Raw genomic sequence first — 14,836 nt, forward strand, 5'->3', positions numbered from 1 at the left:
TATCCACATGATCAATGACCCTCAGCATCTTGTACTCCTCTATCAGATCACCTCTCATCCTCCATCGCTCCAAGGAAAAAAGGCCAAGTTCACTCAACCTTCCCATAAGGCATGCTCCCCAATCCAGACAACATCCTTGTAAATCTCCTCTGCACCCTTCCCGCAGTGAGGTGACCAGAACTGTGCCTGATTCTGGAAGACGTACTTTGGTACCCAGGATTGCTGAAAAACTTACACCGCTTGAGTAAGCTTTTGACTGACACATCGGTTTTCATCTGATACACTCTCGGGACAGGCGGCTACTGCAGCCAATTGCACCTGAGTAAGTTTTCTCCTTCTCCCTCACTGGTAACTGGTGCGATTGATTTTCAAGCTGGAGAGAGCCAAGCAGCTGTAACCGCTCCCCCGTCTTCAGTCTGTAATGCGGTGGCGTAAGTGTCAGGGCCAGGCATATGAGCCTACCACTGCATGGGGTATAGCACAACCAGAGTCAAGTTCAAAGGGAATGGGTCTGTCGTTAACCTTTAAAACCACCCTATAGGGGAACTGGTCCTAGACCATCTGAGTGCGTAACGAGTGCCTCTGGCTCCGTAACCGCGTACTGTACTGCACTCTGAATGGAGGACGAGATTCTTTCCAAGTGTCCTTTCTTTTGGCAAGTACGAAAGACGGAATCTCGGTGTCGACAGTCAGCAGGCTTCTGGTGAAATTCACCGCAATGGTAACATCGGAATTCCGGAGTATAATTCCCTACCTTCTTAGCTAGGGATGTCTTGTTAACTTCAGTACATTCTGCTGCAGTTGTAGGTGATGGGGACGACGCCTCTCCTTGTACTTCGCACTGTTGCAACAAAATTGCGTGCTTTATCTGCTAATTTGCAATATCAAAGGCCGATTTAAGTGTGAGCTCTGACTCTGCAAACAGGCGAAACTGAATGCGAACATCACGCTCGCCGACGACCAAGCGATCGCGTAACACATCTTCTGGAAAACTACCAATCACAACAAAATTCAGTCAGTTTTCTTAATTCAGCAACTATTGCTGCTGGTTCATTTTATAACAGAATACTCGTGTTGAACGTAAAGCGTTGCGCAATAGCTGATGGATTGTAATGAGACCCAATTAATCTCACAAGTTCCCCATAAGATTTCGAAGAAGGCAAATCGGGACTCACCAAACCTCGTATGTTTTTGGACCGCAAACACTGGCTTTTTTATTTGGCTCAGTGATGTCGGTTGCTGCGATATAACAGTTAAAACGCACGACATGCACGTTCCGGGGGTACAGTATTCCTCAACTTTTCCCGTTGTCCTACGGGAATGTCACAGGTTTAATCCTCGTTGTCACAATCGCAATGAAGGACACCCCGGGTCCGGCATGACTCGTAGTCACATGACAGACCGACACTTCCCATTGGTTCCTCATGTGTCCGTCACCCACGCCGTTAAGCCCCGCCCTCCCCGGCCTGCGCATGGCGGCTTTCCTCCGGCTCCCGCTTCGAGGTCGGCTGGCGGCGGCCGGCCTGAGTCGCGGCTACCGGAGGCCGGGTGCTCCAGTGGACAAGCAGCCGCCCTGGGACTGGCGGCAGGGCGTGGAGTCGGTGCGGCGGCAATGGAGCCTGACGTGGGAGGAGATGGCGGCGAGAGTGCGGGGCCCCGACGGCCGCTCCCTCCGTCAGGAGCTGCTGGAACAGAATCGCGTCCTCTGGCAGTTCCGCGGCGCTCACAGCCTGCGGTACTGGGTTGTGTCCAGCGACCGGGAAATCGGCGGCCGCAGCAGCGTGCGGCTCGGTGTCGGCAGCAACGGCTGTTCGGCCTTGGTGTCCGGACACCTGAGCACCCAGCCGCCCCGGGACGGTGAGACCCGCTACAGCGGCTACTGCACCCTGAGGTCCAAGCCGCTCAAGGTCAGTGCTCTGCCCGCTTCACGCCTCCCTCATCCTCCTCCCTCCTTTTGCTGCCATTCTGTGCTCACCTGGCATCGTTCGGTCCGTGTTGCAGGGACCCTTTGACACGAAGAAGTACTATGACCTGTCGAACTTCAACACACTGCACCTCCGTGTGAGGGGAGACGGCAGGCCCTGGATGGTGAACGTCCGCAGTGGCATGTACTACGCTCATCACAAGAATGACCTCTACAACTATTTTATGTTCACTCGAGGAGGTCCCTACTGGCAGGACGTGAAGGTGAGATACTCTGCCAGGTGGTGCCTGGCAAGAAAACCATGAATTTATTCAGGGTACAGGATCCCAGTGGAAATTTCTGAATGTCAAAGCCAAGTTTACATGTATGGAAATCACACAGCATCACAGACACCATTGCAGCATTCACAGCAAAGACATCAGTTATTCCAGAGAACACCAGTAGATCTAAAATAAACAAAGTCGGTCTTAGAGTGAGGTGGTTTATTGGGGCAGAGCAGTTTGATTCAAGGGCCAAAGGATGGCAGGGAAATAGCTGTTCCTGAACCTGGTGGTGTGGGGTTTTGGATTCCCATGCCTCCCATCTGCTGTAAAGAATTCATGGTCTGGATCTTTGATTTATTTATTACCTCCTTGAAATGGTACCTTGTGTCTTCAAAATCTAAGTAAATTTATTATCAAACACATATGTCATCATATACCACCTGGATTCATTTTCTTGCAGGCATTTACAGGAAAATAAAAAATATATGTAATAGAAGCACGAAAAACCACACAAAGACTGATAAAGATCAACATGCAAAAGAAGACAAAAGGTGCAAATAATAAAAAAAAACAATAACACTGAGAACAAGAGCTGTAGGGACCTTGAAAGTGTGTCATTAGGTTGTGGAATCAGTTCAGAGTGGAGCTGAGTGAAGTTACCCACACCTGTTCCAGAGCCCGATGGTTGTAGGGTGATAACTGTTCCTGAACCTGGTGGTGTGAGACCTGAGGCTCCTGTACCTTCTGCCGGTGGTAGTAGAGAGAAGAGAGTGTGGCCTGGATGTTGGGAGTCCTTGATGATGGATGCTGCTTTCCTGAGACAGTGCTCGGTGGTGTGGAGGGATGCCAATGATGTATTGGGCTAAGTCCACTAATTTCTGCAACTCGTACATCCAAATGACCATACCAGGCCATGATGCAGCCAGCCAGTTATATATTTATAACTGTACACCTTTAGAGTTAGTATGTTCAGTGACACCTAGAACCTCCTCAGTCTTCAAAAGAACACAGGTCATCATAAGCTCAACCAGCAGCTTGAGGTGTCACCCTAGATAAGGGGACACCCAGTGCTGAAGAAGGCACAGTACTAAAGCAGACATCCCTATTTTGACTGCGATAGCAGTCTGCCAGGAGCTTTCCTAGAGAGCTTCATTCCCTACTCAGGATAGGAGAGGGGAATCCCAATTTGGATAGAGTTGCTGCTAAGGGCAAATGGAGAAATCTCAGTCTCTTGCTTTTCCTGAAACCCAAAGGATAATTTAAAGTCTCCCATCTGTTTGCTGCTTTTCAGATTCCGTTCTCCAAATTCTTTCTGTCCAGTCAAGGGCGTATCCAGGACAAGCAGCACCCATTATGGCTGGATAAGGTAAGCAATCAGCATCAGGTTGAATTAGTGTTTCTCTAAACCATGGCTTTGTAACATGTCTGTACCATTTCCTCCACCTAATTCCACTCCCTAACATGGGGAGTGTAGCCCCACAGATTAGGGTCCTTCCGTTATGCATTCCAGTTTAATTGTGATGAGGCTCTTCACTTCCGCCACCCTTTCAGGCACAAGTACACAAGACAATAACACCAGGAGTCAACCGCTCAAACCTGCCCTGTCGATCATGGCTAAGCTACCCCTGGTCTCAACTCCTCTGTGTCTCATCCCCATAGCTTTTCAAATAATGATCTACCTTCACTTCCAGTGATCCACCCTCCACAATCTTTTGGGGTAGAGAATTACAGAAACATTCTACCATCCGAGAGAAGAAACTTCTGTGTACCTCATTTTTAAATGACCAGCCCCCACCCCCTGGGCTCAAAATCCTTCCACCAGTGAAAACAACATGAAAGTCTACGCTGTCACCTCCACTTAAGAAATTGTATGTTTCAGTAAGATCACCCTAGTTCTTCTAAACACCAAGGAATACATGCTCAAACTGTTGATAGGATAACTTTATCATTCCAGAAATTAGCTTAGCGAAACTCCATTGGACTGCCTCCAGTGTGTTCCAGATCTCTACAACCCTCTCCTCATCTGATCCTTCTACCAAAGACTTCAAATGAATGTCCCCAATTTTATGACCCTCTGTTAAGAGAAATAGATAATTTTCATATCTCTAACCATCTCCTCATAATTTTATGAAACTTGTTTATCTCCCATTAATCACCTCTGTTCCAAGGAGAATAACTCTCCCCAATTAAATCCGGCTGTGAAGTTAGTTTTCTATATTCCTTGCATCCTTAGCAGCACATTTCACAATGCCATAAGATCTGGGAGCAGAATTAGGCCATTCAGCCCATCAAGTCTGCTCCGCCATTCCATCATGGCTGATATATTATCCTTCTCAACCCCATTCTCCTGCCTTCTCCCCATAATCTTGTACACTTTTACTAATCAAGAGCCTATCAACATCCAGTTTGAATATACCCAGTGACTTGGCCTCCACGGCCATTTATGTCAATGAATTCCAGATTCAGCACCCTCTGCCTAAAGGAATTCCTCCTCAGGTCATTCTTGGTTAAGTTTCAGTTGCAACACACAAGATGTTGGGGGGAGGTTGTGCAGCATCTATGGAGGGAAATTGAGTCAACATGTTGGTTCAGATGAAGGATCTCAACCTGAAATGTTGACTGTCCACCTCCCCCGCCAGATACTGCTTAACCATTAAGTTCATCTGGCATCTTGTGTGTTGCTCCAGGTTCCAGCATCTGCATTCTTGTGTCTCTGTATGTTCTATTTGCCAAGTGTTTTTTTTTCAGTTTACTAGGCTACTTGGAGACTTTCTCAACCATTTATCCAACATTTGTAAAGTCTGCAAATGTCTCTCTTGTGCCTCAAACCCTGCTGTAGATACTAAATGAATTGTATTGAATAAGGATCCAAGTTCAGAACATTGTGGAATGGCATTTAGAGCAGCCCTTTGGACACACAAAGCATTGGTGAACCTTTATTCTTTACTGATAAATACAATTTCACCAGTCAGACATAGTGAATTGCATAAAACATTTTATAAGTGACAAGGTGGAGGTCTGCCTGTGAAATGTAACTGACTAGAGTTTGGGTCTTCAGTGCAATATACAGGATGGAAACAGCCTCTTTAACCCATTTACTCTAATCCTACATTAAATCATTCTCCCCACATTCTCATCAGCTCTTCCCAATTTATACTATTCGTAGTGACTAATCTGGGGTGTGGAGCACCTAGGAGAAAGCCACAGTGTCAGAGGGAGAATGTGCAAACTCCAAGGTTGGGTTCGAACCTGAGTCGCTGGGGCTCCATCAGCTACATACTGTGATGAGCAGTTGAATCATTGCCAGAGATACTGTTGTTCATAGACAGGAGGGAATGGGCTTTGAGGTGTATAATAGAAAATGGCTGTGGTGTCCCATTTGCAGCACATGAACCCTTTTGCCATCCCTCTTCGGCTGTAGTCTGTAATTTTATGGTTAAAATTTCTGCCACATTTCTCCTTTAGCGTATTGCATTGTCACCAGGATTATTAGGAAGCCTCTGGCAGTGATCATCTACTGTTGTAGTTGCATGGAGAAGGTTGAGGTGGTCAAGAGTAACAGCTTTTGGTATTTTGTGAGTATGAATACAGGGTAGGAATCATCACATCCCTGTATTTGCCTGGTAAAGTGGTGATTAAGGTTAACTGTTGACACAATCTATTTGATGGGGGATCCAGACTGGAAGGTGATTGAAATGATAGTTAGTAGTTGATCATGATAGGGAAGCCAGAGGGTTTGCGCATCCTTATAATGTATACTTATACTGTATAGATGGCAATAGCTGTATTGCTTTGGTTTCTTCCAGATCAGCACCATTGGCTTCACGTTGGGCGATAAAGTGGATGGGCCGTTTCAGCTTGAAATTGATTTCATTGCTGTGTACAATGACCGAGCTCACACTGAGGAGTTTGCCTATGAGAGGTACAAGAGGAATCCTGAGGTGTAACGGGGGTGGAGTATGGAGAGGAGTACCTCCACATGGTTCTATTTGATAGACTAACTGCTGAGCCCCTTTGAGAGCTCCACATCCACAGAGGGCAATAAAACTTACCCAGCCTTGGAGGAGCTAAAGTGTACAAAGAACTTGTAATAAAGTTTATTTTTTCTAAGCATTGTTCTACAGAAGAGCCTCGTTTAAAAGAAAATATAATCAATCCCAGGTGAACTGAAGTAGATTAGTATTTGATCGTGGTTTTGTATTTTTAGAACCTTCCGGAGTACAGTTGACAAAATAAATTGCATCAACCTGATAATTGTTGACTGTAAAGGAGGATTGTCGACACAGTGACACTTCTGATGCTTTGCGATTAACCTGTCACATCACACCATGCAACAAATTCAGAAGAATACAGGGAAAAGTTAAGAGTGGTGGTGGACAGACTAGATTACTCAGGGAAGAACGACAAAGAGATTTATGCACTGGGGAGAAACTGGGAAAGGGAGGTAAATCCTTGTGGAGTTTATTCAGCACTCAGGAGTACAGAATGTAAAATATTAAAGCACAATATTGATTCTTGTCTCTTATCCAATGGTTCTTTCGAAGTGTGAAATGGTTCACAGGCATGGAGCCAGAAGCCGTCGGAGTCTGGCTCTGCCTGACTCAGACCCGCAAGCAGGCCCGGTCAGCAATACGAAGCATTTTCAAAATATGCAGCAATACCGAGAATTGGTAAAACTTTATCAATCTATATTACTACTAATTTTTTTCTTTTTAATTTGGTTTTCAGAACAAAAGTACAATATTTAATGAGAACAAGTCAAAACTATGACAAAGGCAAGTTTAGAAAAATAGTGATAATGAAAAACTTAATGAGCTGTATCATAAAATAATAAATGGAAAATGCCAGAAATACTCATCAGTTAACAGCTGATGCTGTCTTTCTGAAATAAAAGTTCTGGAAACACTCAGCATTCAGGTAGCGTCTAGAGAGAGGAAAAACTAAATTAACATCAGTAATTAATGCAATATGTACAAATTAGGCATTTCTTGCATAAACTGGAAGGATTGAGAACCAACATTGAGGTTTTTAAAGATGCTGTTCCTCAACCTTTGGTTACACATCATTGGAAGTGTGCACAAAGAGTTGTATGTTCCTGTCAGAATAAAAGGCAAGTTTAACAATTTGGGAAACCTTGATTTTCAAGGGTTATTGAGCCTGGTTAAGAAGGAGGTGCAGGCAGCAAGAAACAGATGATGTACTGGAGGAGTATGAGAATTGCAAGCTGGAAATCAGGAAGGCTAAAAGAAGAAATGAGGTTGGTTGCTGAGGGGGAAACCCCAGGACATCTACAGTATATTACTACCAAAAGGATAGCAGGGAATAAAATTGGCCCTCTTGAAAATCAGCATAGTCTTTATGCAGAAGCCAAAAGATATGGGGGAAGATATTTTTTGTCTGTTGTTACTCAGGTGGTGCCTGTAGGAGAAAATTGAATCTGGAAATTAAAGGTTAACAAAAGCATGAGAATAGCAGGGTAGGAAGTAGATGGGGTCTCCTCACTAATTAATCATTCTGCGAGTGTGGTGCAAAGGAATACACCATGAGTTCAGGTGCTCAAAAGTGGCAGATTGCGGAGTCCATACTCTGTGGTTTTAAGTATGTACTATTTAGCTGGTACCCATCATTTATATTTTGCGTAGTGTGGACATTAGTATGGAGATATATCAGGGAGAGGTTTTACCCAGATATATCTATCACGATGGCACCTACTGAGGTTAGGCAACATCAGATGAGAATCCTGATGATCTGAGACAGCCAGAGACTCTGATTACAACCATTCATAAGCCCTTGAACACCGGGGAGAAACAGGGCATTTTGTCAGAGTTGCCCTGACTTAAAGTCGTATGTGGGAATTCAGAATTCTGGCGCAGGCTGGAGGAAATGGCTGAAATTCACCAGGTGCAACCTAAAGAAGTGCCTGTGGAATATGGGGGACAGTATGGCACAGGGGACGCGGGAACGCCAGCAATGAAGAAAGGGGAAGTGATGCAGTGACTGGGATTCAAAAAGCCATGGATTGTGCAGAATTTAAGTGTCTGGTGTATGAGGAGTGTTCCGAGTTGGATAATCCAGGGAGAGACGACCTGAAAATAATCAAGGAAGGCCTGAGCTCAGGCCAACGGGAAGTTTTGGATTTAGGAATTGCAGTGGGGTTGACCACGATAGTTTCCTGGGCCAGTGAGATAGAATGAAGTACAAGAGAAATTGTAAAGTGGCGATAGTGGACGCAGCTGCTGTGACTTCACTCAGGGTTTGCCAACAACCAGGGCAAAGGACTGCCGGACCAGGAGTTGATATGCCTCGGTCTATTGGGACATGGAGGCATTGTCCAAAAAGGAGAGGAAAAAAAACAGGTGAAAGTCACGGCAGACACGCTACCCCTCACCCCATTGGTGCCTGGTCTGATCAATCTGACTATTGATCAAATCATAGAGCTAATGAAGACGGTCTCTTGGGCAGAAAAGGATATGGCGGCGGGCCCCACTGCCAGTGCTGGTGACCTGCGGATGTACACAACAGCACTGTTAGGGGGCCAGCAATGCAATATGTTAGTGGACAGTGGCATAGGTCAATAACTGACCTACCCTTGCCAACAACCGGACAGGCTATTTATATTACGGGAGTAGGAGGAAAAACAGTAAAAGCAGAAAGAAGCAAGTCGCGAATACTAGAAATTGGGGGAGTGCAGCTTCCAAATATCGAGGGCACCATCCTTGGAAACAGGAGCTGTTATGGATTCGGGAAAGGGAGAAATAACATGGACAAGTCAGGGGCAGCGAACGTGTACAGCCAACAGAATACACAACCTGGCTGCATAGTGGCAGCTTCCCCGATCACCAGAGACTGGAGCCAGGATGGTGTCTATGGGTTCCTGTGTCAGCAGTGTGGGCTACACACAAGCAAGGTTGCAGTCGAGTAAAGATAAATCCAGTTAAAATAGAGGAGGGCCTGTTTTAACCTTATAAGCTGCACCCTATAAAAACACCCGGGGAAACTGTGGCAACCGTCTATGTGGCCAGAGAAGAAGTCCAGTGGTTCAAATCCATTAACAATAGACTATACCGCCCATAATAAGCCCAAACCGAGATTGTTGTAGTGAGCCCGGCAACAACCCTGAACGGCCTGTCTCCAGAACATAACGCTTATTTTCAATCCTGGATATCGCTAGTGGGATTTGGGACCTTAGCACCTGAGTCCCACGACCGATTTGCCTTCACCCTGGGTGGGCAGCAGTATACGTGGACCAGACCTCCCCCAGGAATACCACGGTAGTCCAGCCATTCTTCATAACGTCACGGCACAGACTTCGGAAAAGCTCAGTTTGACACCTTACCAGCCAACCATCTTACTATATGTAATGTGATCTACTGATTGCTTCGAAAGATGAAACCGGTCATTTAGGGGCGATAGCTAGTGTTATGGAGATACTGCAAGATGAGAGGATTAAAATCCGTCCACACAGGGCTCGGATAGGAAAGCAAACCGTACAGTACCTAGGCTATGCCATTTCCCAGAGCAGGAAGAACATGTCCGATGTCTGACGTTCGGCAATCAGCTTCATGCCCCCCACCCCAGTATACACAAGGAGAGTGAAGACGGTAACGGGTCTGTTTAATTCCTGCCAGGGTTCTCAGCACCAGTGATAAAGGATTAAAGGAGGGAAGCCTGCGCTGGAGGAAGTGAGATGGGGAAAGGCTTTTACAGATGTCATGAAAGCCCTGGTCTCTGCACCCGCCCTAGGATTACCAGTGAGGCTCGCACCTTTCATTGATACTGCAGCAGTGAGGGAGGCCAGCGGCACGTTATTCAACGGAACAGACGCCCGTTGCTGCAGGACTTCCCCGCTGTGTAGCAGCCTAGACTGTAGGCCGTGCGAGTAAGTGAGTCAGTTGTAATGGTGGCACAGCTCATACCACACACATACCATTGTAGAGCTCATGAACGGGGAGGGAGGTGGTTCTCATCCCAATACAAGACAGTAGTAACAACAGGGGCACTGGAATGAATTCCACGAGCACCATCCTAACAGTGGGGGAGGCACAGATGGAAGTAGAGTGGGTAGAAGATACTGGTGTGAAGGAAACGCCTCTGGAAGGGGAAGCAGAGGAAAATTCTATAGATGAGTCTGGGAGGTGCAAAGACGAGAAGCCACGACTGGAGGGAAACGAGTGAAGAATTAGCTTCAGGAGCACTCCCAGGGGTTTGCTCAGCTGGTGGCCCTGATAGAGGTGGAGTGTAAGTATATATACAGACAGTCGGGTTATGGGCCAGATGAGGATTTCCAAGTTCAACGGGCACCCGGTATAACAACTGCTGGAAGCAGTGAGTCTGCCAGCCGGGGGCAGCAGTAATTAGAGTAAAAACTCACCAGAAAGGGAACGGAAAGGAACTGAGTGGGCAGACATCAGTGTGAAGAGGGCAGCAGAGAAACAAGAGGCAACTGAAACTGCAAGTGCACGAAGAAACTACTGAACCAGTTTAGTAAAATGATATGAAGAGGTGGACACAGAAGAGGAGAAAGGGAGGAGAGGAGTAACCGGATGGGCGCTGGACGCACGGTGAGGAAGGAGTCGCGGTGGCCCCACTATGTATTAGGCAGATACTACTGAAGTTATATCATGGGGTGATGCATCAGAGAAGGTAGAGCATGATCACAACCCTCCGGCAGGACTGGTGGTGGCCAGGGATGTAGAGAAATTCAGCCGCCGTTGTATTATCTGTGCCCTGGTAAATGCATAAAACTGCAGCTGGCAAACCAGCCACGGCTGAAGGGACTCTGGGAAAATATCCAGATGGACTTTATGGGGCCCCCACCCAAAAGCAGAAGGAAAAGCTACCTTCTAGTAATTGTGGACCAGTTCACCCGGTGGGTACAGTTTTGCCAGCAAGGGACTGCACCGCTGCACGGATCCTAGTTCAGGAAATCCTGCCAAGGTGGGGAGCTCCAGTCCAGGTGGACTCGGATCAGGGACTGAGTGGGCAGACATCAGTGTGAAGAGGGCAGCAGAGAAACAAGAGGCAACTGAAACTGCAAGTGCACGAAGAAACTACTGAACCAGTTTAGTAAAATGATATGAAGAGGTGGACACAGAAGAGGAGAAAGGGAGGCGAGGAGTAACCGGATGGGCGCTGGACGCACGGGGAGGAAGGAGTCGCGGTGGCCCCACTATGTATTAGGCAGATACTACTGAAGTTATATCACAGGGAAAGTGATGAAGGAAATGTGCCGACCATTAGGGATTCGACAATGGTTCCACGTACCCTATCACCCTCAGAGTTCAGGGATGGTGGAGAGGATGCTAGGGATTTGACAACGGCTCCACGTACCCTACCACACCCAGAGTTCAGGGATGGTGGAGAGGATGCTAGAGATTCGACAACGGTTCCATGTACCCTTCCACCCCCAGTTCAGGGATGGTGGAGAGGATGCTAGGGATTTGACAACGGTTCCACGTACCCTACCACACCCAGAGTTCAGGGATGGTGGAGAGGATGCTAGGGATTTGACAACGGCTCCACGTACCCTACCACACCCAGAGTTCAGGGATGGTGGAGAGGATGCTAGGGATTTGACAACGGCTCCACGTACCCTACCACACCCAGAGTTCAGGGATGGTGGAGAGGATGCTGGAGATTCGACAACAGTTCCACGTACCCTACCACACCCAGAGTTCAGGGATGGTGGAGAGGATGCTAGGGATTTGACAACAGTTCCACGTACCCTACCACACCCAGAGTTCAGGGATGGTGGAGAGGATGCTAGAGATTCGACAACGGTTCCACGTACCCTACCACACCCAGAGTTCAGGGATGGTGGAGAGGATGCTAGAGATTCGACAACGGCTCCACGTACCCTTCCACACCCAGAGTTCAGGAATGGTGGAGAGGATGCTAGGGATTTGACAACGGCTCCACGTACCCTACCACCCCCAGAGTTCAGGGATGGTGGAGAGGATGCTAGGGATTTGACAACGGTTCCACGTACCCTACCACACCCAGAGTTCAGGGATGGTGGAGAGGATGCTAGAGATTCGACAACAGTTCCACGTACCCTACCACACCCAGAGTTCAGGGATGGTGGAGAGGATGCTAGGGATTTGACAACGGTTCCACGTACCCTACCACACCCAGAGTTCAGGGATGGTGGAGAGGATGAACCAAACAATCTCAAATCAGCTACAGCCAAAGCTACAGATGAGACCGGAAAGACCTGAACCGTAGGTTGCGTTTCAGCCCCTACGAATTACTAATGCGGCGAGCCAGTGGGGTAATTACGGGTTGTGGGGAGCCTCGGGTTTACAGGGATAGAATGACACAGTGTGTGAAAGGCCTTTGTAACCAATTTATAGTATTGAATAGTAAACACAAAGTTTACTATTTACAAGAGCAGTGGACAAGGTCACCTCAGGCTGTACGGAAAGCCCTGACCATGATGATCAGGCTGATTTATCACTGCCCGGAGGCAGCATGATATTACAGTATGCGGATGATTTGCTTTTGGCCTCACAGACATTGACTATCTGTATCAAGGACTCTGTGACTTTATGTAATCACAGAGGACACAGAGCCCGTCAAAATACGCTGGCGTGCGTGTTGCCAGGGGAACCCGCTGGCTGAGGCCGGAGTGCTTTACGCCTTTTGTACAGGCGCCCAGGCCAGCGACCCAGCAGCAGATGAAGGCCTCTTAGGGCTTGAACTGCTGCAGACATCGGGTTCCTGAAAAGCCAAGCAGCCCTGGACTCCATACCGTGGACAGAGGATATGGAACAAGCTTATGAGGCATGGAAGGGCGCCCGCCCTGGGACGGCCGGACTACGGTAGACCTTTCCAAGTGTATGCAAATGAAAAGGAGGGCTTTGCCTGTGCGATACTGACCAGGAACATGGGAGGTGAAGATGACCTGTGTGTGGCGTACTGCCCTCACTGGTTGGAGGCCAGTGGCCCCAGCTGCAGTGATGGTTGTACTAGACCACACCTGTAACAGTGCTGACACCTCATGTGGTGATGCTGTTTCTCAGCTCGGCTGCTGCACAATACTTCAGCACAGCCTGCCGAACGGGTATGAAGTCATGCTGCTGAGCAAATCGAACTTAACCTTCAGAAGAACACCGGCTGCACTGGTCCGGTCCCTATGGTGAAATCCTCCGAACCTCAAAAGACATAGGAACAGAATTAGGCCATTCAGCCCATCGAGTCTCCTCTGCCATTCCATCATGTGATCTTGGATCCCGCTCAACCCCATTCACCTGCCTTCTCGCCATAATCTTCGATCAGGAATCTATCAAATTCTGCCTTAAATATACCCACGCACTTGGCCTCCACTGCAGTCCGTGACAGAGCATTCCACAGATTCACCACCCTCTGGCTAAAAAAACTCCTCCTTACCTCCATTCTAAAAGGTCGCCTCTCAATTTTGAGACTGTGCTCTGTAGTTCTCAATATCTCCACCATAGCTAACAACCTCTCCACATCCACATTATCTTGTCCTTTCAACATTAGATAGGTTTCGATGAACTCTGCCCCCCACCCTACATTCTTTTAAATCCTGGTGATTACAGTCCCAAAACTGCCATATGCTCCTCAGATGTTAACCCCTTCATTCCCAGAATCATTCTTGTGAACATCCTCTGGACTGTCTCCAATGACAACACATCTTTTCTGAGATACGGGGTCCAAACTGTTGACAATACTCCAAGTGTGGCCTGACTAGCATCTTACAAAGCCTCCAGCATCTTCTCCTGGCCTTTATATTCTATTCCCCTTCAAATAAATGTCAATACTGTATTGCATTTGCCTTCTTTACCACAGACTCAGCCTGTAAATTAACCTTTAGACGATAGTCTGCTCCATTGTTCTTTTTACCAAAATGCTTTATTACATATTTCCCAACACTGTATTCCATCTGACTGTGTAAAAGTGGCCGAAACTGTCACGCCACCCCCACCCGGCTCAATAACTCAGACTTGATACTCTTCACGGACAGCTCCTCTTGTAAGCCTGATGAATACTGGCAGGTTATGCAGTAGTGACTCCTTTTGAGACGTTAGAGGTAGGGGCCCTCCCTCAGGCAAATTAACTCATTCCCCTGACACGAGCAGAGGGACACAGGCTTCTGGGGAGGTGCACGACTTGGGCAACAAAGAGGGTGTGGTGAACTATGTGCCTGTCGGGACACGCCCCCTGCTGACTGCTCCTGTGGCTCCTCCCACAGGCCCCTGTATAAAGGAGATCTGAGGCCTGACGCTCGGCCTCAGTCTCCAGGACATTGTATGATAGACACTCATTCCTGGTTCCTTCTTCCAGTCAATAAAAGCCGATATCTCGCCTTATGTCTCAGTGTGAGTTATTGATGGTGCATCAGAGGGTTTATTACATCTCGGGCAAGCTTATACAACACGTGCACCTTGTTAAGAATTTATTGCCAGCAGTGCAGTTACCAAACCAAACTGCTGCCATTTAGTGCGAAGCTCACAGACCCCACAGCAAGCGGTAACAAGGCCGCCGATATGACGGCTAAAAGGGCTGCCACTGATGAAAAAACGATGCACCTGAGGAGGTATGGAGACACCCAGTGTGCCTCAGAAATCTCCTACACGCCTTTGTTTGGTTAATGCATGGGAAAGGTCATGTAGGAAGCTGTGGTGTG

At 47.6% G+C, this 14,836-nt stretch overlaps 1 protein-coding gene across 1 annotated transcript; it reads left to right on the plus strand.

The window, feature by feature from the left end:
* Nucleotides 1-1,432: 1,432 nt before the first annotated feature.
* ndufaf1 (NADH:ubiquinone oxidoreductase complex assembly factor 1) lies at nt 1,433-6,297 on the plus strand. The gene is made up of 4 exons (XM_059952700.1): nt 1,433-1,907; nt 2,002-2,187; nt 3,479-3,553; nt 5,994-6,297. Exons 1-4 carry the CDS (start codon nt 1,473-1,475, stop codon nt 6,132-6,134), a joined length of 837 nt encoding a protein of 278 aa, XP_059808683.1. The 5' UTR covers nt 1,433-1,472; the 3' UTR covers nt 6,135-6,297.
* The last annotated feature ends 8,539 nt before the right edge of the window (nt 6,298-14,836 follow it).

Source organism: Hypanus sabinus, chromosome 2, assembly GCF_030144855.1.
Source record: "Hypanus sabinus isolate sHypSab1 chromosome 2, sHypSab1.hap1, whole genome shotgun sequence".
NCBI classification, from domain to species: Eukaryota; Metazoa; Chordata; class Chondrichthyes; order Myliobatiformes; family Dasyatidae; genus Hypanus; species Hypanus sabinus.